The sequence below is a fragment of the Ornithodoros turicata genome, chromosome 4, assembly GCF_037126465.1.
Source record: "Ornithodoros turicata isolate Travis chromosome 4, ASM3712646v1, whole genome shotgun sequence".
In the NCBI taxonomy this organism is placed as follows: Eukaryota; Metazoa; Arthropoda; class Arachnida; order Ixodida; family Argasidae; genus Ornithodoros; species Ornithodoros turicata.
Genome location: NC_088204.1, coordinates 14,240,797 through 14,266,280, shown reverse-complemented (window position 1 = coordinate 14,266,280; position 25,484 = coordinate 14,240,797). Strand labels below are relative to the sequence as shown.

General features: G+C 44.7%; 2 protein-coding genes across 12 annotated transcripts; one reads left to right on the top strand and one right to left on the bottom strand.

Annotated features, from left to right (window-relative positions):
* Positions 1 to 265: 265 nt before the first annotated feature.
* LOC135391132 (calcyphosin-like protein) lies at positions 266 to 12,627 on the bottom strand. 5 transcript variants are annotated; one of them, XM_064621234.1, is made up of 6 exons: positions 12,523 to 12,627; positions 10,240 to 10,464; positions 7,948 to 8,116; positions 6,571 to 6,724; positions 1,603 to 1,812; positions 266 to 476 (listed from the first exon to the last, which is right to left on the bottom strand). In XM_064621234.1, exons 3-6 carry the CDS (start codon positions 8,094 to 8,096, stop codon positions 375 to 377), a joined length of 615 nt encoding a protein of 204 aa, XP_064477304.1. In that variant the 5' UTR covers positions 8,097 to 8,116; positions 10,240 to 10,464; positions 12,523 to 12,627; the 3' UTR covers positions 266 to 374. The 5 variants fall into 5 exon arrangements, with proteins under 5 accessions (XP_064477304.1, XP_064477301.1, XP_064477302.1 ...); XM_064621231.1 differs by having other exon boundaries at positions 6,571 to 6,754; positions 12,523 to 12,602; XM_064621232.1 differs by having other exon boundaries at positions 6,571 to 6,754; positions 10,240 to 10,461; positions 12,523 to 12,584.
* On the top strand, positions 11,980 to 25,114 carry LOC135391130 (ran-binding protein 3-like). Of its 7 annotated transcripts, none has more exons than XR_010421867.1 (13): positions 11,980 to 12,007; positions 12,964 to 13,026; positions 13,242 to 13,337; positions 13,650 to 13,694; positions 13,808 to 13,906; positions 14,586 to 14,790; positions 14,883 to 14,955; positions 17,109 to 17,238; positions 17,323 to 17,447; positions 18,450 to 18,564; positions 19,458 to 19,594; positions 20,314 to 20,645; positions 25,032 to 25,114. XR_010421867.1 is itself a non-coding variant. In XM_064621228.1 (12 exons), exons 1-12 carry the CDS (start codon positions 11,995 to 11,997, stop codon positions 20,593 to 20,595), a joined length of 1,383 nt encoding a protein of 460 aa, XP_064477298.1. In that variant the 5' UTR covers positions 11,980 to 11,994; the 3' UTR covers positions 20,596 to 24,860. The 7 variants fall into 7 exon arrangements, 1 of the variants encoding a protein (XP_064477298.1); XR_010421870.1 differs by lacking the exon at positions 11,980 to 12,007 and adding an exon at positions 12,190 to 12,211; XR_010421869.1 differs by lacking the exon at positions 11,980 to 12,007 and adding an exon at positions 12,419 to 12,437.
* The last annotated feature ends 370 nt before the right edge of the window (positions 25,115 to 25,484 follow it).

The following is a 25,484-nucleotide window of genomic DNA, read 5'->3' as shown; positions in this document are numbered from 1 at the left end:
GCCAGTTTCCCCCTCTCACCTACTGCCCATGGAGGGACGCCATTATTGATCCCGCCTTTCACATTAACATTAACATATCAACATTTCAAGGTTGATGCGCACGTGGCTTCTTCTGTGGATCCATGCCGATCTGCGAATTCCCCCTTATTGCTGCTTGTGATTGGACAGACACGTCGCCACGTGGTTTATCTAATGTTTACCCTCCCCTGCGTTTACCCTCTCCAATGTTTACCGTCGCCAAAACGATAACAATGCGACTCGAAAGTCTCGGCTTGAGGGCCTTTATTTCTACACGGACGAGTAGACATCACAAAATGGTAGATATTTCGTTGGCTCCTGGAGGAAATGAAGATAGCTAAACAAAGTGAGATGACCTAGAGCTTCCAGCAAGTGCGCATCATGAGGTCGAAGTAACCATCTTCGTCGATGGAAGCGCTCACCCCGGCGTAGTAGTCCAAGAACTCTTCCTTCGTCACCTTCGATCAGGAACACAGATTTTACCCTTTTTTGTGGGAAAGGCTTAGAGGAGCACGGAGGGTACCTCGAAGATTTATTTCGCGGGATATGAACCTTCAGGAACCGTCACGCAAAATGTCTCCTTCCGTAATTGTGAATTTCCCGAGAAGATTAGTTTACAAGAATGTGAGCAGCAGCGCTGATCTCCCCCTGGTTTTTCGTCGCGTGTTGCGACCTCAGCTCATCCGAGCACTTTTATTGGCTACCGAGAAGCGTCTGCTACGGAGCGAGACTAGCTGTCCCGTCGACTGTCGGTGTCAGACGGTGAGACGCGCGGCGCGAATCACAACCGCTAAAATGAAGAAAGAAAAAAGGCGCACGCCTCGCTATTGGAGGGATGAGATGACGTCACAGACAGGCAGCCGAAGGAAGGGGCTTTGCTTACCCGGCGTGAGGTTGGAAGCTCTCTTGTGCACCAGACCTGCGCGCTGCGCTCGTACTTTTCGTGCGGATGTCCGTGTATTCACACGCGCGAAATACTTCAGCGGAAGATGCGAAAAACGTCATAGATTTCTGCTGTCACGTGAACGAGAGCGCTCAATGTCGTGTCTTCACGTGCACTGCTAACCGATGGTCGATACCCTGCGTCATGCCGCAAGATATTCCGTAGCAGACGACAGGAAAAGATGTTGGCGGTGTCATCTGCTAAGTGTCGTATGCTAAATGCGCAGTACGCCACTCCTTATATTCCCGCATCGTGTGAATGCTCGACATAACGCGGGGCGGTACTTGGGCTCCGCGAGCACCCTTTTCTTCCGCTAGAATCTCCCGGCGAGGATGTTGCACGTGTGAATACACGGTGTGTGTCCCAGGCAGGGATGTTCCCAGAATTTTCATTTTGGAGGTGTGTTGGTGTCCCGTACACTCTGAAAACAGAGCTTCACCGCATACCACGCTGTACGCCAAGCATTGCCACGAATGATAGGGTTAGCGCTTTTGGGGTTTAGGGGTGCTGGGAAAATCCCTGATCCCAAGGCTTGTAAATCCGAATTTCTACTCCACCTGGCATATCTTTTCTTCGAGCCCTTCCATGCTCCTTTAAAAAACGAAGAAACCGGAGAAGAAGAAGAAGAACAAAAAACTCACGATTCCGTCCACAACGCCTCCTTCTTCGAAGTTAGCCAAGAACCGCGTCAAGAGTTCTTTCTTTGTACGTTGGCCGTTCAGGTACTCGGAGTTCGACTGGACACTGTAGACACCTTGGATGTCCTCGAATGTGATCTGTCCGTCCCCAGAGCGGTCCAGCTTCTCGAATGCCTTCATTACCATGGCTTCTCGTGATGGGCCCATACGAGGCTGGAAACAATAGAAGGCTTCTGTTGGTCTCCTCTGCCTTTCTCTCTCTCTCTCAAATACTGCGTAGTTCTAGTTTCGGTTCATTTGCGCAGCGAAATTTGGCAACTTATCTCCAAGACGATGGATTTGAATAATGGCTGGCTCCAATTCTGCTATCCCGCATTTCCCATAAAACATCTAATTAATAAGTCAATTAATGAATTTTAGCGAGTCACGCGTCCAGCAGTTGCATATACGCTGTCGTACAGGATCGATGTCTGCCTGGCCGTATAACCAACCTATCAAAACGGCATCTATTTTACTCTGCTAGTGTTTTTAATAATAATTCTGTAACGAATTGAGAAAAAAAAGGCTCTAAACAGGGTGCCCTTTACAGAATTGTTATTTAAAAAAAGCTATGAGTTGTGCTGTACGGCCAGGAGAGGATATTCTCACGAAAAAATATGTAACTATGTATGTAAGTTGTGTGTATGTAAAGTATGTAAATGTAAGTACGTATGTAAGCAAGATAAAAAATTACCTAAAATTCGTTCATTAACTCTTCAATTATGGGATTTATGAGCCGAAACTGAGAAGCACACTGAAGGATTGCTAAAATGCACTGCAATGATTGTGCATAATGGGGAATTTTGAAAAGAAACCAACTGGGAACTGTCCCACATTTTCCTACAGTCGCGTGGAATAGACAACAATTACATGAATACGTCAATGGCCTCAACCCGTATTCCGCTTCGCCACAAATAATGTTCACAGGGAATCCAAGGTGGCACGTTTCTGGTGCCGTTACATAAAACTAAATTGAATTTTTCCGATCGGTTGGTTTATTGTCTTATGATGGCATACGTATTTTTCCTGCTGTCCTCTCTCCATCTGTCCATGCCTGTACGCCGCTCATAGCCACAGTTGCTTCGCGGCGCTACCAGGGAATTAAAAAAAATCCATACGTATTTAGTAATTTCTAAGTGAGATCTCTGTTCAACAAGATTTACACTTCATTGCTGATTTTTTGCCCATCAATTTCGGAATTCCATTCGGAAAACGATGTGTAGTATAGCGATGTGCTTCTGGGATTGCCTTGCAGTATAAGTCATATTCTGTGATTTTTTATTTTTATTTTTATTTTTTCTGATCTGTGCTCTTCCGACTCGACTTGGATTGGAATGAGTTCAGACTGGTACACGGTTGGGCACGGTGTGAGTTGAGTGTAGTATATGAGTTCGCTTGGTTTCAGTTGTCATGGTGATTGAGCGTGGTACTGATCAACGGTGTAGATTTTTTCGCTTCTCTGTTCATCAATATAATTTATGATGCTATGTGTGTACGACCGAAATGCTGAGTCACATGCCTAGGGTACAAATACTAATTTTACATCTGCGTTAGATATGTGCTTTGCTAGTTCCATTCGTGCGATTGTGTATGTTCACATAAACATTTATGTCATCTATACTTCGTCACGTAAATTATTAGCTTTTTGTGTGAAACTCTTCGCTTTAATTCTGGTGGAAGTCGTTGTAATGACCAGCCACTTTAGAGCCCTTCAGCCTAAAGTCGCTTTAGGCTGAATTGTAACTTCGCTACGGCGTGTTCTCTTCGTTTTTAACCTTTGTCCCGCAAATCTTAGCGTAAACATTTTTGCGGCCTTATTTCTTAGTTCGCGTCCAGATAAAGTCATCTCGAAGACATACTTGACCGGTCCTATGTTATCCGGTCTGACCTCACAAAAACATCACCGCAATGGCTTTCTCATATATGCTATATGCCTTGGTTTTATCGCTACGCCTGCGGTGACCCGATTTCGAATTTGGGCGCGCGCAGGATGTGCTGTCTGATTTTTTTTCCTCTGGGTTCTCCTCAAATGTCGGCATATTTCTCGAAGTCGGCCCAGGACGCACGATCACCCTTGCGATAGTCCCCCAACAACACCGAATATCCTACGGATGTACGAATAATGTCCTAACGGATTCGTACGTCCCAAGGATATTCTGAGGATATCCATCGGACGTACGAATGCGTTAGGACATTATTCGTACATCCAGAGGATCCCAAGCAGCACAATGTACTGAAAGTCGAGTGCAATAGGGGTGGACGGCATGTGTATTATCAATGTTCTTTAGTTTCAGGAGTCTGTTCAAGGCCTTCCGCCTACCCGTCCACCCCTATTGCACTCGACTTTCAGTACATTTTGCTGCTTGGGATATTCGGCGTTGTTGAGGTCGTGACGTTGTCCGTCTGAGCGTGCACTATACGGCAACCCGTTCCGTCACCACGCCTGCGGATTTCTAAACGCGAGGGACACGTTCACAAGATAAAATTACGGAGCATTGATAAGTGTATAAACGTGTGTCAAAATGTGGTCTGAAAAAGCTGCGAAAAATCTGCAAAATCTGCTGCAAAATCGTTGCCGCTGCTGAAATCTGCAAAACAAAATCTGCTGAAAATTTGTCATATCAACGTTCGTTCTCGAATCCAAGCGATAACGTCATCATCAAACTGTGGGAATTTTGGGTCGTTACGGACGACATCTGTGAATTTGCAGGCACAATTTTCTCGTCACAAAATACGTACGAAACCATCTAACCTCTGCAGGTCACCTCACCAACCAAGTTTTCCCAAATTGTGAATAACTTCAAAGGCATAAGAAACCGCAGCTATATTCCATTGCCTCCACAAGTCACTGACGTTCTTCGCCTAGCAATGGGAAACTCGAAGCAATGCTCCTTCTTCCGAACCACATCAGGGTCCGACAGTTATTGCCAATCAAATGAATCGAATTCGGCAGCATCCATACTCTAGGAGGAAGGAGAAGAAAACAAAAACGAGTAAACTGGAGTGTAATCGCTCCTCATCCCTTAAAGTGTAGTTACTTTTCATCTTACTCCTTTACCATGAAATTTACTCCCCAGTAGTACGAACGCTTTGGAATAAAGTCCCTAAATTTCGCAGTTAGTCCTGAGAGGGTCTAATGGGTGTAGCACTAAAATTATTCTTTTTTTTTTTCTTACAGTGGGTAGCCCACATCTCCATGTTTCTTTTTACTTGCATTTTCCAGTTCATCCCCTCTTGTCTTTACGTCAACACCGACATTGGTTGTAAAAACGTGGTTGGGAACTGCTTGTCACTCAAAAGCGAGACACACGCCTTCAAGAAATCACTTCAAAGTGCCGATACCGAAGCTATTACTCTTGTCACGAGTGAAGTCTTCAATGAACGTTGAACCAATGTCCATTGAACCGGAGTCGTTTACATGGAGAGTTTGGCCATTCGTTGATCTTTTGCCACCCGGAGATGGGAGGCGTGGCCGTGACGTCAGAACCGTCATTGCTCCGCCCACCTCACCTAAATGAAAGGCGAGGGAGATTTCAAGGCTGTACCTCCGCTCCAAAATGGCGGACTGAAAGGCACAGGCAGATTTCAAAGCGGTCGCTCCGCCCCAAAACTGCGGCACTGACCTTGGTGCCGCCCATCGCGTGATGTCAAGTGACGCGCTCTAAAATAAACTCCTCCCAATGGCCATACTCTCCCAATATACGGCTCTGCATTGAACGTGCTCATTGCGCCACATTGGGTATAATGCGTCAACTTCCCAAAATACTCCGTAACGAGTTCCCTCACAGTGCTTGGTGGTGCTATTACGCATGTTCAACGACACTCTAAAAACAGAACTTCAACTCATAGCACGCTGTGCGCCAACCATTGCCACGACCGATAGGGTTATCGCTTCCGATTCCAAGAGAGAGGGGGGCGTACGCCTTTTTGTGGTCAATTTGGATGTATTATAATACACACAAAAAGGAGTACGTGTCCTCTCTTTTCGAATCATAAGCGATAACATTATCATTCGTGGCAATGGTTGGCGCACAGCGTGCTATGCGGTGAAGTTCTGCTTTTAGAGTGTAGGGTTATATCGCTTCTGATTCGAAGAGAGAGGGAGGCTTACGCCTTTTGTGGGAATTATCATATATCCAAATTGCCACAAAAAGGCGTACGCCCCCCATCTCTCTCTATTCGAGTCAAAAGCGACAACCCTATCATTCGTGGCAATGGTTGGCTCAGAGCGCGCTATACGGTGAAGTTCTGCTTTTAGAGTGCAGAGCAGTGTATTGGAAGAGTTTGGCCAATGGGAGGAGCCTGTTTAAAAGCGCATCACTTACACGTCACAGGACGGGCGGCGCCAAGGCCAGTGCCGCCATTTTGGAGCGGAAGAACAACCTGGAAATATCGCCGTGCCACCGCGGCTCGCCTTTCATTAGGTCCAGGTGGGAGGAGCGATGACGCAGGTCTGACGTCACGGCGAACCCCCACCTCCGGGCGGCAGAAGATCAAAGAATGGCCAAACTCTCCTCATAAACGGCTGTGTTCCAACCACCACTGGCTTCAATGATCACTAAAGTCTGCCCGTATGACAGGGGTGTTCCACACAGATAATAGATCTCTACCAGAGAAAAGTCATCATGACGTTTGTAGACAGACTGAAACCGAAGCAAATCGGAAGGGGAGGGCAGGGTTCCACGAATGGACACTTGTTCGCAACTTCCTATTGAAAGAAAAGTAGGACCGAAGGTCGCGTCCCTTCCAGGGACCATTGTAATCCCCTCAAGACCGTGGCTTTCGGGCGTGACCTTGTTCGCCCCTAGCTTCCAGCGTTGTTCAACTCTACCAAATTGGTGGCGCCGTCGAACAGTATGACGTCATTTGTTGTACAGGGGGAGGTCTATTGCAGTGATCTTTAACGTAAAAAAAGAAAGAAAAAGACCTTACCCGTATAGCCCGGATGAATTCGTCGAATTTGATGGCTCCCGAGCTGTCCGCGTCGAACTGCTCAAAGAGTTTGTCGTAGTCGTCGTCGCTCAGGAAGGGACTGAGACCGCTGTCGTCCAATCCTTTGACGAACTCTTCGCGCGACAGGTCTCCGCTGCCATTGTCATCCATGCGTCGAAATACTCTGTTACAAAAATTGGGCGGGTCCTCATCTGGGAAAACTTGTAGGCCATTCTAATGGACGCATCCGGAAACCCATCTATTAAAAAGTGATGCCACTATGTTCTACGTCGGCCGACAATCCACTTGGCTATTTTTTTCGCCCGAAAAGTGCTTAGATATCAAATAAACGAATTTTGAAGATCTGCGCTGCTTCCGCAGCTGCAGAGCTCCTTAGACGTGACGTCACTCCCTAAGCGGAGGAGTGAGAGAGTGGCACTCGGAGGAGAAAGGCGCCGTCCGGACGCCCACACGGCCGCGGCATTCCTTTTCTCAAGGCCGTGTTCAGATCGGTTCTTAGGGAGTGACGTTTTCTCGTGAGGGAATTCCGGCCTACTCTCAACATCCGGCGTCTGCTCTTGTCACGTATTCAATAGAATAACAGTCAAACTACGCCATTATTTCGTACCGTGGGTGGTCAGTGGTCCACGAGGAATAAAACGACACTATAGTTTCGAAATCGACTGGAACGGTCACGGCCGACCCTTTAAAGTGGGACTCCGCAACAAAATCACTACAAAGTTTGTGGTAGATCCGTAACCTTTGGGATATGTCAGGAACATATATACGAAATATGTCGGTCAAAAACTGCGCAGATTTTACTCAAGCGAATTATTACGAACATGAAAGAACTGATGTTCTGAGGCTGGAACAACATAGAAGGGATAGCATGCTTCAAACAGAACTTCACCGCATAGCACGCTCTGCGCCAACCATTTCCACGAATGATAAGGTTATCGCTTCTGATTGGAAGAAAGAGGGGGGCGTACGCCTTTCTGTGACAATTTTGATATATCCAAATTGTCGCAAAAAGGCGTACGCCCCCCTCCCCTCTCTCTTTTCGAATCACGAGCGATGACCCTATCATTCGTGGCAATGGTTGGCGCAGATCATGCTGTGCGGTGAAGTTCTGTTTTTAGAGTGCAGGCTGTCATGCGTCCGTGTGTCTGAGATTTCCGCCGGGCGCACGTCAAAAGAACCCCAGGTGCTCGAAATTATCCGCAGTGCTACGTACAACATCACGGCAGCATTATTTATTTATTTATTTATTTTTTCTGACATTCGTGGCAGTGGTTGGCGCACAGCGTGCTATGCGGTGAGTGAAGTTCAGTTCTTTTTAGAACATAGAGTGCGGTACACTCAAATATGTTAACTCACCTTCCAAGCCCCAGAATCCCTGTAGAGCCACGCTGTAGACAGAGCAGTCTCAACTTCTCCACTGGATCTTCTGCTGTCTGCAGCTGCTTGGCAACGGTCATCTTCATCTGAGTATCATTGCGTGTCTGTGCTGACACTGGTCGTGGCATTCTATTCACTCGGTCTGGTCCTACGGTTATAATTGAGTCTATATGATCATTTGGTAGGCTTGCTGGCGCGCGAAAACAAGAATAGTAGAATATACTACTATTAGCTCCCGGATCGTAAGTGTGTCTCACCGTGGGTTCACGCGAGCAAAATTGCAAAAGACTGTTCACGGGCGGAAGTTTGTTTACAATGTAACAAAAAAGCAAAACAACAGACATTTATTTCCCTAACTAAACAAGAGCGCACGCCCATGAAGGCTTTTTTTCGCATCGTTGTGGTAGCAGCGCGTAGCAGTGCATCGAATGAAACACAACCTTCAAGCGAAGAGAACACCAATCACCGTTCAGGAGTACAGGTGCCCGACGTTCGTTGACCGTTCAGATCGATATTTATGTAGACTGTAGGTATGCACGAATGCTCACAAAAGCAAAAGGCAATCGAGCCGTCGGCAAAGTGTTTGCCATTTACCAGCTGGAAATGACAGGAAGCTGTGCAACGCCTTCTTCTGCTTCGCAACCCACGTCTTCTGCTAAACAATTCCATATTCGCCACGGTACCGTGACGCGGAGCAGTTTACTTAACTGCGACACGTAAAAGAGGTGCTAGCAAGAAGTCGTTTCATCCTGTATCGATTAAACGGTCTGTCTTTGCTGCATCCTGTTCTCTTCATCTATCGCGACACGCAATGAAAAAGGCAAAACGTCCATATTTATTCTCTTCGCGCGCGATAATGTTGCTCTTCTGCAAGTGCGGAAGGCGGAAGCAGATGATTATATGTTAGGGTTGCCAACCGGGATAGCTGCGAAAAAAGAAGTTGGCATCGATTCTTGAAGTCCGTTATCCGGTGTTCAACTGCTTTTCCTGAGAAGCGTTCGATTTCGATCGTGGAACTGAACTAAAAATAAGATATTCAAAACGAGCGAGCGCGGGCCCAGACATTTTTGTCAGCCATAATTTTGCTAACGGCGCGGAGTGGATTTCCGGGCGGAGTGGAACGCTGTAACAGCCCATCACGAAAGGACTAAATACTATGCAACAGGAGTACAGCTAACTCTGTTCACAGGATGAAAGAGATTAGTTGACAACAATCAAACTCGAACAACAATGTACAAGTCTACCTACATATATTATTCTTAGTAACTGTGCTTGTCAATAGCATAGACATCCACATCGCATTCAGGGCCGGATCCACACTTTGCAGGGGGGTGTCTTTGTTGAAGCCCGTAACAGGGAAAGGCGAAGGGGAAACTCATGTTCAACCTAATGTTTTCAGGGCAGGGATTTCCCCCCCCCCCCCAGGGGAGGGACCCCACCCAGCTCGGTCACCAACACGTTCTGGTAGTGAGTCCGGCGCAGCGAATTACATCCTGTACAGTCAAACTTATGCTGTAGGACCACAGTCATGCAGATGATCGTACCATGCATTTGTCCAAAATCATTTGAAAGTGACTGTTCAATGCATATATTGCGCGCATATACGAGTAAATATGCGTGCGGGCACGCAAACTCAATGTGGCTCATCAAGAACCATTTGCGCCCAACTCAATCAAGCAAGGTATTCCGCTTTTTTCGTCTAGGGTTTTCACCTTTGGTTGCTAGGGATTCATTGAGCTTCGTGAGACAAGTTGCTATAGTGTTTTGTCTTTATCGGTCGTGCAATTATGCATCTCAATGTTGAAATGCCGTTCATAATGAATATATATTCAATTGTACTGTGTTCGAGCGTAATAACATGTACAAATAAAACGGGAAAGCTATGCAGATATGTCATCATTGTGCCACGATTCTTTCAGTGTCTAAGAAAAATTCCGTAAGTGAAACCTTCACCAAGCATACCCCCCCCCCCCCTTGAAAGTTCGGCACTCCCTCAGCAGTGAATTTCTGGGGAAATCACTGTTTCAGGGGCGATCCCCCCCCCCCCCCCGATCCGCCACTGATTGCATTCGATGTCCGCAGATTTGTCGCACAGGTCTTTAGAGCAATAATAAGCAATGTTATAACAAAGGCGTCTCGCGATCATTTGAACGATAACAGTAACAAAAAGCTGTCAATAGGTATTTACAAATGAGACAGTCATTGTAGAACAACAGTCACACCGCAAAACGAACGGTACAGCTACTGGTACATCAGATTGAAAAAGCTTGCCTTGAAGAACAAGAAGCGCCGCGTTCCCTGCTACAACTGCAAGGCGCACATGACAAAGAACTGCCCTCTGCTATGCCACAGCACAGCAACTATGCAATGGGACACACCACTGCAGCACTGCAGCGTCGATGCCAGAAGACAATGTCACGTGCCACCAGAGTGACGTCTGCCCGTACCGAGCCCACGATTCACCGACGGTGTGACAACCGTGACAACTGTCGTCTGCTATGAAATGGTAATGCACGCTTTCCTTTATACTCTCTTCGTAGTTCCACTGAAATGTTTTCACCTTGTCACAAAAGATATAGGTCGACAAATAAAAAGTTTATGGCAAGATTTCTATTGATAACGTGCAGATCGATTGCAGGCCCTCGCTACTATGGCAACGAGACAGAAACAGAAGTCATTTGATGTTCCTTCATTTCATGGTGTTCCTCCTACAATGGAGCATTTGTTCAATCGCGAGTGTGTCTAAGACTGTGTAGGAATTTCAATTTGCAATGTCGAGCAAGCCGTGTCCGCCCTTCGCCGACATGGATATTTACAATGTATCGCTGTTTCTCCACTGTTCTTCTGTTCTTCACTATATGAACTTCCTCCTCCAGCTTGCCTGTATCTACGCGATTTTAGCGAGGTTTCAGTTTCGTTTCTGTAAATTAAGAAAAGTTAACAAGGAAAAACTAGAGAAAAAAACCGCAATAATTCCTACACAGTGCCTATGACCTATTCCGTTATTTCCTTGCACTATTACGGTACTTTGATATGCACTCCAAAAGACATTGCTTACTAGATGTAAAACAACGACGTTCAAACGCAACGTGCAAAGTTCACGTAAAAATCAGTCAAATAGACATCGTATAAAAGTTTAAGTTGCTAAGAAGCCAATCAACCCCGTACACAAGGCTTAACAGGAAGTGGTGGAGGTGGTGCTGGTGAAAGGGTTCGCCGTTGTCGGCCTCACAAAGGTGGGCAACGTCACGACTGACGCACTGAGGTAATGTGCGTCCTGGGTCGACTTCTAAGGGAACTGCCGACATATGTCTGAAAGCAGGAAGTACTGTATATAGGCAGTTGAAGGTAATAACTGGAAGTATAGCTTTGGATAATTGTAAATACTAAGATACCGAAAGTAATTTTGTACGATATGGGAGAATTTTTATATGAATTTTGGGTTTCCTTTACATTTTTCATCGTATGGTTGAGCTTCATCGTTATTAATTCATTTTCGTTGCACTACAAAAGCAGTACTTTGCCTTGGGGAAGTCCTGGTCCACGGCGGTATATGGAATGCACGCTTTGGGCATGCTGAACGAAATGGTGTTGGTAAAATGTATGAGGAAATGTATGGTTTAGTTTTAGTTTCGGTTTCAGATGTCTACTCATGGGTCAGCTATTCGTTAGTGTAAAGAGCTATGTACAGCCTAAGCTTCTCGTTGGTCACTTTGTTTCACAAAAGGGAGCTATACATGCGAACAATTGAATTGTACGGTGACATGAATATGTGACGTGCGAAACACACACACACAAAAGGGTCACCATGTACGCAGCTTCAAAAATTAAGGCAGCATTTACCCGTCAGCGTGAAGCAATTCTTTCAGTTCACAAATCGCAAATATACTCGTTTCGGACAAGAAAAAAACTGTAATTAATTTTTTACAGTTTTTCTTTTAACAACGCTTTTGCAGTGCCGTCTGGCAACGCTTCTTCCGTTTTACCAGGATGCATCTCATTGGTCAAAAAAACGGAGCCACAAAGATGGCGGAGAAAGGTGAGGTTGGTAAATTTGGAGCGAAAATAAAGAATAGGTTCTTTGTTATCCAATAAAATAGCGGGAAATTAGGCAAGCAGCCACGCCATCTCCACCGGAGATTTATTGCCTTCGGTAGGACCGGTCGAAACGACGATAAGAATAACGTTTTTTTTAGTTCCTTGGCTCTCGAAGTTGGGAAAGGGTCGAACGAATGCAACTCAAGTAAACAATGATAAAAGCTTGTTTCCATGTATTCCTACCACCGTTCCTCGGCGGACCGCGTTTCAGATATCGCAGTAAAGAATAGCATTATAATTACCACTGTGCAAATCGTTTTGCCGCAAAGCGTATCTGCTATGTTAAACACTTCACAGATTTGCCTGCCTCACGCTGCTTTCTTACGTTCGACATTTCAGGATTCTGTGGGAAAATCACACGTCGAGACCACGTAAATCAATTTAACACTTTGCCCGCCGTAGTTAATGATGTGTACACCCTTTTCCGATTCTACGCATTTCATTTACTATACGCACGTTGTGTAGAAAAATGCCAGCAAAAGGCGGGACCGAATGATGAAGCGTCACAAGCACTATCCCCCTGAACACTTCTGAAAGCCGGTGATCTCTGTTGTACCGGTTCCTACCGGCGGTTTATCACGCCGTTGACGTGAAGTTCGAGTGGAAAAATACCGCTGCTGCGAGAGTCGGGTTTTGGTGATTTGGCCTAATTTGTGCTTGAGTGCTGCTTCAAAAGCTTCTACATGAAGTTGTTTTCCGCGGCGTTTTTCGTTCAGTGTTTGTTGTTTCTCACGGTATTCAACGCGTAGTGTTGAAACCCTAGGTTCAGTTTCGCGTGCGTTTATTTTTGCAGACGACAGTTCCGAACGTTGGTTGTGCTTGACAGATAACAGTGTCTGATTGTGGTCGCTGCCAATATCCGTGGTTACTGAACGTTTTCCTATATTCTTGTGACAGGTGCGAACCCGGGGAATGGTGATACGGGTTTAGTGTCCAGCTCTTGCTTGGCTTCCAGCACTGGTATGTCTCTGCCTTCATTATTTGATACAGTAAACATTTATTGTTTGATGAGACGTGTTTCGTATTCCCATGGACATTGTTGCACATTTGTACCTTGCAGATATATGAGTGTGGACAACGTATGTGGATTGGAGCACAAATCAAATGACTTATTGTAGAATATGATTGGTTGTTTCGTTGTGGCAGTTACTGACAGCTTCTATCATTGTTTTCAGCCGGAATGGTGGGTCTACCACGAATATCTCAAAATCCATTTGCTATAAAAACCACAACACCGACGAGAAGTGTTGCCGACAGTACTGACAACAAAGGTATGGCAGATACCTTCCATAGTTCACTAGTGCATCAAGTACGCTTCTTCATGTGCAATGCCATCTTTGTATGTGGTTGAATAAGCTTTGCAACATTTTCCCATGTTGAAACCCACTGAAAGGCGTTGTGACACTTGTCCCAAAGCTACGCCGTATAAATTCTTAAGATAAGCTGGATAATTCTTCTTGAGAGGCTTCCTGTTGGCTGAATGTGTTTGTTTATTTCCGTCAGCTGTCAGAAAAGGGCTCAGTTCCTTGAGTACCCTATAAAATGCCCCTGGTAGCTAAACAAACATGCTTTGTCTTTCTCAGAATCAAAGCCCATCGTAGCTCCTCCAACATTAGTCTTGGGCTCAGGTATGTCATTCGTACCAGTAGCGGCGTGAATGCTGAATAGGCTTAAATGCTAAAGTGCAAAGGGCTGCTCGACTTGTCCCAGAACTAAAGTTGAGTGACCTTTCTTCGCGCAGACAATGCCGTGTCGTCTTCGGCAAGCAAGGTGGTGCTTCGACCTTCTCCCCTTGAATTTCAGGCTGAAAAATTGAAGTTGACGAATGCGTCAGCACTGGGTAAGTATCACAACGGACTTGCGTGAAATGTGGCGTAGATGTGCGTTATCACCAGCACATATATTCAGTCTCAGACCGTACATGCACTGCAACGCAGGTTATCGCACGAGGTTTGTGTTCTTGCGCAAACCAGAAATATTTGTGATGTGCTGCTTCACATCTCCTTGAAGGGACAGTGAGATAAAGGTCATTGAGAGCTGTTCTGAGTCACGATAACACATAATCAATACGCTTTTTTTCTCGCATCAGCGGCTCGACTACTCAGCAAAACAAAAAGTGGGAGCTACTGATGCTGATGTCGTGGCAGTGAAAGTGCTGCGTATAAAATCCAATTATAAATCGTTGGCTGCAAGTTTCGTAGAAATATTTTACTCGGTGATCGTCATAAGAGAACATGTGTCCGCGTTTCTTTTAGGTCTGCTTTGGGCCAGGTCTGTTAGAAGAATTAAATTTGCTTATATCGCAAAATATTGACATCAGTATGGAAGTTCTAAGTAATATACGCACATTACTTCGGAGTTGTACACAAAGGTACGATCAAAAAAATATTTGGATTCACAGTCACTTCAGGTGAAGGGTTATTGAAGCGTGCAGTGCTCCTCCAGACCGCATCCTGAAAGTTCTGAACCGAAACTTACTGTTGTGCTTGGAAGCTCATCATAGTGACATTTACTCACAGAAAACTCGGGGTCAGAAGAGAAGGATGCCGCGCGAGATGGCAAAGAAGTGAGCTCCACTTGTGAGCCAATGAGTAACGGGACAACAAACGACTCCTCGTCTCAGTCCGAAAGCAATAGCGTCGCTCTGGATGTGAAAAACGGCTCAAGACTGCTTCACGCAGAAATGCCCTCTTCTGGCCTTCTCAACTCAACATTAGATGACTCGTAAGTTTTTCTGATGGGTTTCTTTCTCATTTGATAAACTTAGAAAGTATGTCTTTTTTTTTTTAATATCGTATAAATATATATCTCGATAGTACGTCTCCAAACCCAGCGGCTCCGCCTCCAGAAGGTTTCGTGTTCGGAGAGAACCTGCGTGAAAGAGCCTCTGTGAGTAATCGTCTGTCCCCTGTGTATGTGTGTGTGGTTCTGTGTCCCCTGTGTTGGTGCTTTTAACTTTCTTCTGTAACACATTACCTTACTTGAAACACGACAAGACATACGCTGTTTTAGACAACAGAGACCTACCCTACAGTATATTTCCACTGTGTTTAATACCTCATTTTTGGATGTGGGTTTCGTAAGGACCCGGCATTTCCTGTTGAGTACCCCCATCCAGTTTTCTGAAAGATTATACCGCTTCCTGGTGAAACTTAAAGGAACAGCAAAAGGCCCTTCATATATTTTTCATTTCTGACTGCAGTGCGAGAAACAAGGAGCATTCTTGCATAAGAACAACAACGGTAGAGCAACTGCAGTGTGCTTGAGAGGCCTTTGATCTGCACGCCCTCTACAACCCCTCAACTCCTTCCGAGGGCCCGTAAGAGAATGAGAGAGGTTGATGCTGGGGGACCCAATAAGTGTAACGACCAGGTGGTTCCAGGAATGCAGTGTGATCCCGTTAATTTGAAATCTCATAATTCAAACTGATGCTCGGGTCTCGACAAAGCCATGCGTACTTCAATGGGGGAAAACGCCTGGTAATTTGAGCAGATGAACGTGTGCACTGGCTTATTCAAACACGATTGCATCGGCTTCAGACTATGCATCAGCTCTGAAGCAACGGGCGTTTAAATGTTAAATGCTAAGTTTACTTATTACTTACAGTCCATTTGTCAGAAAAGTGATACTTCTGCCAGAGGAAGGAGGGCTAAGAAACGAATCACTTCAACTGTGTGCACAAATGCGACCGGCACGAAACACACGCCGTTCACTTGTCGTCTGCAAAGCAAGCAAGGCTCACTGTTTTGAGGGAACCAAAACCCATTCCGTTGACTACATAACCAAGAAAAAGGCAGCAATATGATGATCTCTCAAATTTTGGTGGCAGTATTCCCAGGTTGGACTTACATCGCAAACAAAACTTTATAGTGTTGCAGCTGAAGAAATTAACGTATAACATTATTTTCTGTCCTGCGGTGGTGTGATGGTTGTCTGTAAATGAATATTCTGGAAAGAAACAGCCTTTTATATTTCCGCCATCACATGACTGCGAACGTGCGGCAAGGACTAGCGAGCCGTGTAGCTATAGTGATGTGTCTCAGACGTGTCTAGCATGCCCTCATTCAGAGCGGCCCCCTTTCGTTCGAACTTCACTTTATTTGAGCAAATCTTCGGTCATCTTAAACCCAGAACGCACTGTCATACACGATCTGGATCGACCCGCAATCCTGGTTGACGCAATCCCGCTGGACGCGCCGCGCCGTTCGCACTTCACATTCGTGATCCAGGTTTTCATCTGACGCCGTCTGGCGAGAGCTTTGCACAATACCCACTGAAGTTTCAAATTTAAAAAAAAACATTGGTCCAGGATGTCTACTTTAAATATATTCGCATTAATGCAAATGCTATTTCATCTGTTTTAGCATTTGTCAATGTTGTTTTCTTCGTTCGGGCCGCTGCCATCACCGCCTTCGTGCCGGCCCGGAACCGGCAGTGCGAGTGGAGAGAAGGCGAAGAAGTGAAAGGAGGCCACTGCGCCTGTGCCAACCCTCCTTGAAGTGTGTAATCATGTTCGCGAACGCGGGACAAGCGTCTGCGTCGTTGATCTCTGTCGCCAAGACTCGCTTTGTCCGCACCTGAGGACGGTCGCAATTTCTGCCTAATCACGATTGTGCACGATGTGGATCCTGCGTCCGTGCGTTTCGGGTATTAGAGTTCGAATTAACGGGATTCAACTGTATGTAAAGGATTATCGAACTGGGGAGGTGTTGGAATGCCATGGAAATGATATTTGTATCTACCGGCTTATAGAGCTTTTTTGGCCTTTCTGAGAGGCAGTTTGAGTGTGTGTGTGTGGGGGGGGGAGGGAAATCCCTGGATGATCCCTGGTTGCAGAGCACTCTAGCGGATGATGCCAGCGCAACACCCGACACGAAGTTCAGCGGAAATATTTCACATTGCCGCTCCTGAGATAGAGTGTTTGATTAATTAAGCTGGGTTTCGAGCAATCCTTTCACTGCCCCCTTCAATGCCTGTGGCACTCTGACATTGGACCTTTCGTATTGTCGACACTTCTAATGGCATACCTTTTTGACGTTTAGAACTACGACGAGGGATCCTTGGAATGTTGGCCATCGGTGGTGTCCCCACAATCCGAACTAACTTTCGAGCAAATCCAGAACACTCAACCAAACCCCCCTGCTGAAGAGGCGACCGACCTGTCTGCTTCAGGTATCGTCATCACGTTCTGGGAACGTGGACGACGTCTGTGGTCCAGGTGTGCCTGTTGTTGAGAGCCCTTGCTTTTACTTGTAGCGGCAAACAAGCAGACAAAGAGCTTGACAGAGTCTGCAGAGGAGTACCAGTCACGGCAAGTCAAAAGAAGGTACGACGAGGTGACGGTCGTTACAGGAGAGGAAAATGAATCTAACGTCTTGCAGGTGAGACCAGACTTCATGAAACACCATTGTATCCCGTGGGGTTTGCCTAAAAAATCCCACATAGCTAGAGCCTTCTGTGTTAAGGTTATACCCGGTAAAACCCATTTTTGCCCGTTTTGCCCGCCTTCTATCCCCATTTGCATCATCGTCAATTAGGATAAAACGGAAGAAGCTGCAAAAACAAACTTGCAAATCGTAAATTGAGACGCACTAGTGCAGACTGCAGGAGGAAAGTAAGCCCTGTGCATTCAGCACAGCTGATCAACGTCCACGCCTGATAAAAAGGAAAAGATCTCCTAGTTGAACCTGAGTGGACCTTTTGCACAACCACATACGTGCATGCACTGAGACCCCAAGTGCGCCAAACAAGGTTTTCTTCGTATTCAATAGATGGCGCTGGATGGGGCTGACTGGAGCAGACGGGAGTGGGGACCAGTGGGGGACACCGCGCTTACTAATCGGCTCCACTTCAAGAACCGGTTTTGGTCCTTTATGCTACCCATGTGGGTTTGCTTTGGCTCGTGCCGGGGGTGGTTTACTGGAGAGCCGAAGACTTCCAGACGAATGTGGGCACAGTTCCTCCTGAAGTCGGCCCAGGATGCATACTAACCCCCCTGTCTCCCACTCGTTCCTGCTGTCCTCTCTCCATCTGTCCATGTCTGTACACCGCTCATAGCCACAGTTGCTTTGCGGTGTAAAAAAATTTAAAAAATTAAATTTATTAATTTAAATTAAATTTAGATTAATTAAATTTAAAATTTAATTGATTTAAATTAAAATTATTAAAAAGTTTAAATTAAAAAAACACAAAAAAACTGGAGAGCCGCTTGGATACAGCGCGAATGTGAAAAAGGTCAATCGAAGACTGCTGTAAGAAAGACTTTTTCTGTTTTTGTCTTTCTTTCAGTATTTTTTTCTGCTGATTTTGTATGAAGATATTATTTAATACAAAGCACCCTTGTCTGCTAGCTCTCGTAACGCATCTGTGCTTCATGCCAACAGATAAACTGCAAGCTTTTCACGTTTGACAAGACAGCAAGTTCGTGGCAAGAGCGAGGGCGGGGAAATTTGAGGCTCAACGACCGTGAGGTCGAAGGGGTCTTGCAGTCACGGCTCGGTGAGTGCTGCACTTGACCAGTGTTCAGTACGTAATCGTGGGTTAACGACAATCAAGTTGCAGTCTGTGCAGATGTGTGTTTTATTTAATTATAGTCTTTGTATACCCCAGCAGCGTTGCTGCTGGTTTACTAATAGATCTGATGCTTTCTAGGGGATATTGAACTGTTTTGTACATGAGAACATCTTTTTTCTTTTAGTCGGAGGGCTAGTAATGTTTCCTGTTTAGACTCGTGCTTCCTGTTGCCGAAAGCTTTATTTTCATGCTCATCCATGCCACTAGTTGTCATTTTCATATCAAATGTATGCTTGTGAACATTCTCCAATTTATATAAATTAGTTATCTGCCGTGCAGAAACAGTTGGTGAGTCTGACTTGCTTTACCTGCTCATCTGGTGTGGAACGCCATAGATTTCTGCGTGGCAGATCCACAGGGCACCAGAATTTTTGCACATAATTTTCCTACCTAATGCCATATTTTAGAGCAGATTTTAAATGCGAAGTGTACATCTCAGGGATTTGCACAAAATAAATGCTGAAATACGCAATCCTACATATAATGAAGAGAATACGCATAGAGTGGAGGGTTTCGGAAGCATAGCTCAACTTTGTTGAAGCACACAGTTCAAACTTGAAGCCTGTCATTTGTAGCACGTTTTTCTTAATGTTGATGTACTCTCCACTGACATTTCTGTTCTATGTTGGACTTGTGCTTGTGCATAGTTTTGTGCATGTTTTTTTTTTCTTACAATTTTGGTGTAATAACACTCTCACTTTGAGACACCATGGTGTATTTTCCCTAATTTTCATTACTTTGAAGTTTATGTTTACCAACTTGCATAATTTTCAACTTCTGCTACATATGAATGTGATTTTCTGTTAATCATTTTTTAGTGATGAGGACCCAGGGCAGTCTGAGAGTTATTCTCAACACAAAAGTTTGGTCAGGGATGGTGGTTGAGCATCCCAGTTCTAAAACTGTGCAGACGTCAGCTATCGACCCAGATGGCATTCGTGTGTACCTCATTCAGGTTAGTCCAAGATTTAAGTGGTGCTAACTACGCATTGAGCACCATCATATTTTATCCTACGTGAAGCAGCATGATTTCTACTGACAAATGCGCTATTTTCGCACAATAATTTCGGCCATCACTACTCCTGAGTTTCACTATCTATGTTGAAGGCCTTATTGAATGAGGTTTTGTTCGACCAAAGGCTCAAAATTTCGAGTGTATACTCACACGAAGCAATTCGTTATTGTATCTGTCCATCCAGTCATGGTGGAAATGCAATAGTTTCCACAATGTAGAACATTTGCATCTGAGCGAGGACAGGAAGGCACACAACACTGTAATCGTGTGCCATCTTGTCATAGCACTCATGATCAGACCTGTAAACCAATTAATTACATTCTCAATAGATAATTACATCGAGGATTACTTTAGACATTGTGTAATTGTAACTTACTTTCTGAGTACTGTCGACCTAGTTGTAATTGTGACACAATTACTTCTAACAAGTAATTCCTACAAATCTGATCTAGTACCATATTAGTGTATGCGAACTACCCTTCATAGCTAAGTATTGCAAAGGATTACAGATATGATCGCAAGTTGCGACATATATAATAATGAAATTGTGAATGAATTGTGATAATTGAAATTTCAGATAATTTTGAAGGGTATGGGTTGCGTTCCAACGACTTCAACTGTCATGTCCTCATTCCTGTTTCAAACCTTTCATTTCGCAGGCAAACGCGAAAGACGCTGAACAGCTTTTCAGTGCCCTCGACTGGCGAGTGGCCACGCTAAAGTCAGCAGAAGAGAACAACCCTTCGTCGTCTGCTTCTGCCTACCACTTGTCCAGCACTCAATCCTCTGCGGACAGCTCTTCTTTTGGTGGGGTCCACAGTCCGGCAAAGCGGCAGCGGATCAACCTTCCGGACAGCAGCGGTGATGACCACCCAGGAGATGATGCGGATGAGCAGAGGCCCTCCTCGGAATGTGACAGCAGTGCTGAAGACAAGGGTTAGATTACTCTCAACACAGCAGCTGTCTCTGAGCATTCCTTCACCTCAAGAGCGTAAGAACTTCCTCCTCCTCCTCCTCCTCTTTCTGACTTTTAAGGACTCGCACACGTTTTAAGTGTGCCACGTCAAGGTCCAGATAATATATAACGTCTGGCAGTGCCTGTTGAGAGATATGACACTAACAAGTGCTGGACACAGCGTATCTTTTTACGTGTATTTTTTTAGCATAATCTTTCGTTATTGTGCACTGAGGGCTCTGTAATATGGCCTCGTTTTCACCCTCATTGAGGTTCGGTGGAAAAGGAAGGTAATGCTTTAATACGAAGTACAGAGCAATCCCGTTAATTCGAACTTCCAGATAATTTGAACTGTCGCCCGTGTCCCGGCAAAGGCATCGTGTATTCCAATGGGCCGGTAATTTGAATATATGAACGTGCACACCACAATTTGCAGGGCCGCGCCCTACTACGCGTCGGCTTGGAAGAGCCGACCTTGTGCCGGCGTGCATGCTGCTGGAGTGTCGGGGACACCTTTACGAAGTTTACTTATAAGTTCATTTTTCTCATAAAAGCGATATTTCTGCCAGAGGAAAGAGGAGTAAGGAACAAACCACCGTAGCAGTGCGCTCAAACGCGACCAGCATGGAACGATCCCGCTTACTCATTGTCGGCAGAGCAAGGAGATTAAGACTTCCTATTGACTACATAGCCAAGAAAAAGTCAGCAATTTGATATTTTATCGAATTGGGTTTGCGATTGGGTTGGGCTTAGCGTCGTAAACTGCGTTTAGAGAGTCGCGGCTGAACAAACGAACGCAAGCACGTGTAAGATTATTTTCTGGCCTGAGCTGTTGCGATGCTTCTTTGTAAATGAATATTCTGTAAAGAAACAGCCTCTTATATTTTCGTCATCGCATGACTGCAAATGTGCCGGGCCAATGACGCGCCTCCAACGAGCTAGCACGTGCTACCAACGCATCAAGCTCTCATTCAGAGTGGCTCCCTTTAGCTCGAACTCAGCTTTATTCGAACAAATCTTCGGTCCCCTTCGAATTCGAATTAATGGAATTGCACTGTATATTGTTTCTTAGCTTTCATAGTCGCTTGTGTGTGCAACTATGCTGTTTTTGAACTGACCACAATCGTAATATTTTTCTTTCACTTTTTAAATTTTGACAATATGCTCTGCGTACTACTAGCCTCTTTCTAGAGGCCTAAGCACAAGATATCCTACAACAGAACTACAAGAGAACTAGTTAGAGTTGCGGGTTGGCGTTGTGAGATTATTTAGCTTTATTATTATTCAGTTCACCTTTGCGTCAGTCGGCGTTCAACAAGGTGGAAAAGTGAAATACAGTCACCGACCGATATTTTGGACTCGGCGGGGATTGTGCGAACGTCTGACTAATCAAGCAGTCTGAAAAAACAAACTTCATAAAAAATAAACTGCTTTTATTCAGTTAAGTTGCTGAAAAAAAAGGGGGGGTTAGTGTTGTGTCGTTGAGTGTACTTCTGTTCCTGTGTGGTCACATCTGCTTGTATTTTGTCACTGTTAATCAGTTCAGAGTTCGACTGCTACACCCAGTCTCACACCTTGTATTCGTAGTCTGTCTTGCTAATGGTGAGTCGAGAACTCGCCGAATGATCTTGTCATTGGTTAGTTTAGCATATGACCAGAGCACACTGTACATGTCTGCGAACCTACTTACTACTTCACTTACTACCTACTTACGTACTCCTCTTCCATGGAGGACGTCTTCAAGCCTCTAGTGGCTGTCCTTGCTGAAATCCTTCCGTGACGTCCAGTAGCATTTTCGACTGCTGCTTGACTTTTCGTCTTTCTTTGTTTTCTCGTTTTGACAAGATTTATTTGGAATTTCAAAATGCCTGCGCAACACCTGCTTGGAATTGGCCACTTTCGACTTCGGTGTAGAGGAACGGTAGCGATCGTCCATGCTATACATCGACTCAGTGGGGTGAGCGATCGTCCTGTGACGGTGTGCGAATGAGTGAGCATGTCCGAAACATCGGTCGGGGGCTGTGTACGTTATTGATGCCTTACTGTTTTGATAAGTGTAAAATACTACATCTTTAGTCTGATGTAGTAGGAAGAGAACAAAAAGAAAAATCTCATGTATTCTCAAATGATCTCTGTTTTGTGAGAGAACTATTAAGTCTGAGGCATTACACTGTGCCAAATTAACATTAATTAATTGAATTGAAGATTTTGGGGGAAAAAAAACACGTAATACAAACCGGACTGCTTGTTAACAAATCGTCAATATCCTGCACACTGTGTTTTTCAATCGAAAAAAAACAAAAAAACTTTCGCTTCTTTCGTTTTTGAAGTACTAATAAGCGGACATTAACCTACCCTACCTCCGTTTCTTCGTTTGTACAGTTGTGATTTTTGGAGACCACCATTTTTTGGCTTCGTTCATTCTTCCAGCCCCGCCATGGGGTTAAAAACTGTGTTCTGCCTGTGCTTTGCACCATGCGCTGCAATAGCAGCCCAATTTCAGAAGGTCTGTCTCGTGCAAACCATGCTTGCTCAAAGCATGTTGGGCTTTGATGACGCAGCAGTGTACATAAAGGTGCATACAAATTATAGTTTTTCGTGAAGATGACACATTTTTGTGCCTGCGCTGCAGCAAAGTCAAATCTAACCTTAATGTACAGTGTCTGTGCACACGGCATTAGTCAACTGAGTATGTACATATTTACTTGTGGCAGAAAAATGAAGTGTAAATATGTTGACGCACCCATAAGAAGATGGCTCAAATTAAGGCACAGTTTACATGTGTGCTTCCAAATGTGCTCCATTTGTACGTTTTTCACCCATCATGAATGGGGCACGTATGTACCGTGGGCCCGGAATAGTCACCAAAATGTATTGCATAGCACTTACAAAGTTCAGTTGCTTTTATTACCTTTCTTCTTGTCTGTTATTTTTGCGTGTGTGTGTGTGATACACAAACTACTGTCTTGAATTACCTCCTTCGAATACTAACACATCTTTCACAAAGTATACAGGTTGTTTTCTTTTTGTTTTTTTATTCGTTACGTATTTTTTCTCGAAAAGCTATGAGAGCAGCACATAGATGCTGTTTTTTGCAGTTGAGTTACGCAGCCAAGGTGGACATCCCCTCGAAGAGTGTGTGTAACCACGAGATGTCTAACTGCCTAAAATTCGTCAGCTGTTTAAGTAAGAGCTTTTGGGGGAAAGCGAGATAGCGGGATGGGAGGCAATACTCGTTAAAAGTGTTTCCATTAGTTTTTTTTTTTTTTTAGCCCTGAAGCAAGCATGCATGTGCGTTGAAATATCCATTGCCGAATGTTGCTTTGCAGATTAGCCGAAACCAAAACCGTGCACGCATGCGTACACGCATGACCTTCATCGTCGGTGGCTTATCTGGGCCACAAAGCGGTTTATCTGGCCAGCAGGTCAGCACCAGTCCAAATCATCTCCATCCCTCCAAAGCACGTGGCTGTCCGACTTCGAATGAGCGCTGCCCTCTCCGCGCTCATGATGCATGCAGTTCGGGCTTCGGCTCATTTGCGTAGCAAAATTCGGCGATGGATATTTCAGTGCACATGCTCATTTCAAGATTTAAAAAAAAATTAATAATAATAATCACGGCTTTCAACGAGGATTGTCACCCACTCTGCTTTCCCACTTTTGCCTGAAAGCCCCTAATTAAAGAGTTAGCCGGTGAATTTGTGGGAAGCAGTGACATATTCTCTTTGAGAGGATCTCCGCCTGGCCGTTTAGCTCACCCATAGCCTTTGCAAAAAAAATCAGTAAAAAAAACAAAAAACAAACAAACATAAACACCATGTACGTGAAAGTGAGTTCTAGAGGTTAATGCCTTCTTTAGATCTTTTAACTTCTGACTGTGCTGTTTCCCAAACACCATTCAATGCTCGAGCAAAGTTCTTTTAAGCAGAAACGTTGTCACGCTTTCCTTTTATATATGTTCTATTTATACACTGACTCTGGTAGTACACAGATACCTTGGAGGCTTGAAGGCTGAAGGGACAGCTTTGTTTTTGTTTACACAAAAGCTGCAGCGTGATTATGTGTTCTCATTCTGTGGATTATGTGAACAAGAATGCACCAGCGAAGGTTAAAACTGATAGCGCTACTATATATGAAAGGATGCAACTAGCGAACAGTCTGTTACCTTTTTTAAGTGACATCAAACAGGCTCGAGTCATGTGCAGTCAGTGTAATTGAAATGCATTAAACTAACATGCTATGAAGTGTGAACCTGCATGTGCGTTGTATCCATTTCTAATCTGTGGTGTTAAACGTTACTGTATGGTGTATCTGCACATACACAAATCATGCCGTGCTCACCTTCCCACATTGAAAAGATATTTGAGCGGTGGTGCTTTGAAATGCACAATTAAAGCTGCTACTCTGTTTGCTTCTTTGCAGGTGTACAGTTCAAGCCAAATGTCAGTCTTGTAATATTCTTACTGCTTCTAACAGTCCAATGAAACCCTTTACAAAATTTACAATGTGTGGTACTGCGATTGAACACACTGTGTATTGCATAGTTTTTCTTATGTTCATGCCATAGTCATCAGCATTTCCCATAGTTTCTTGGTCCCAGTTTGCAATCTATGCAGCAGCAAGAGAGGCTCTTTTCATTATACATTGAAGCGACAGCCTGGAGCAGTCGACTGAATTTTATATTACAGTTGCATTGCAGTTAGTCACAAGGACATCATAATTTTTTAGATAATTTAGGTGGGAATTTTATTGGAGAGTCCTGCAACGATGTAGAATCTACTTTAGTGACGTTCAACTTAATTGAACTAAATTATTTTTATTCCAGTAGCCACATTAATTGTATTAAAATTCAGTTACTTAAAATTTTAATTAATT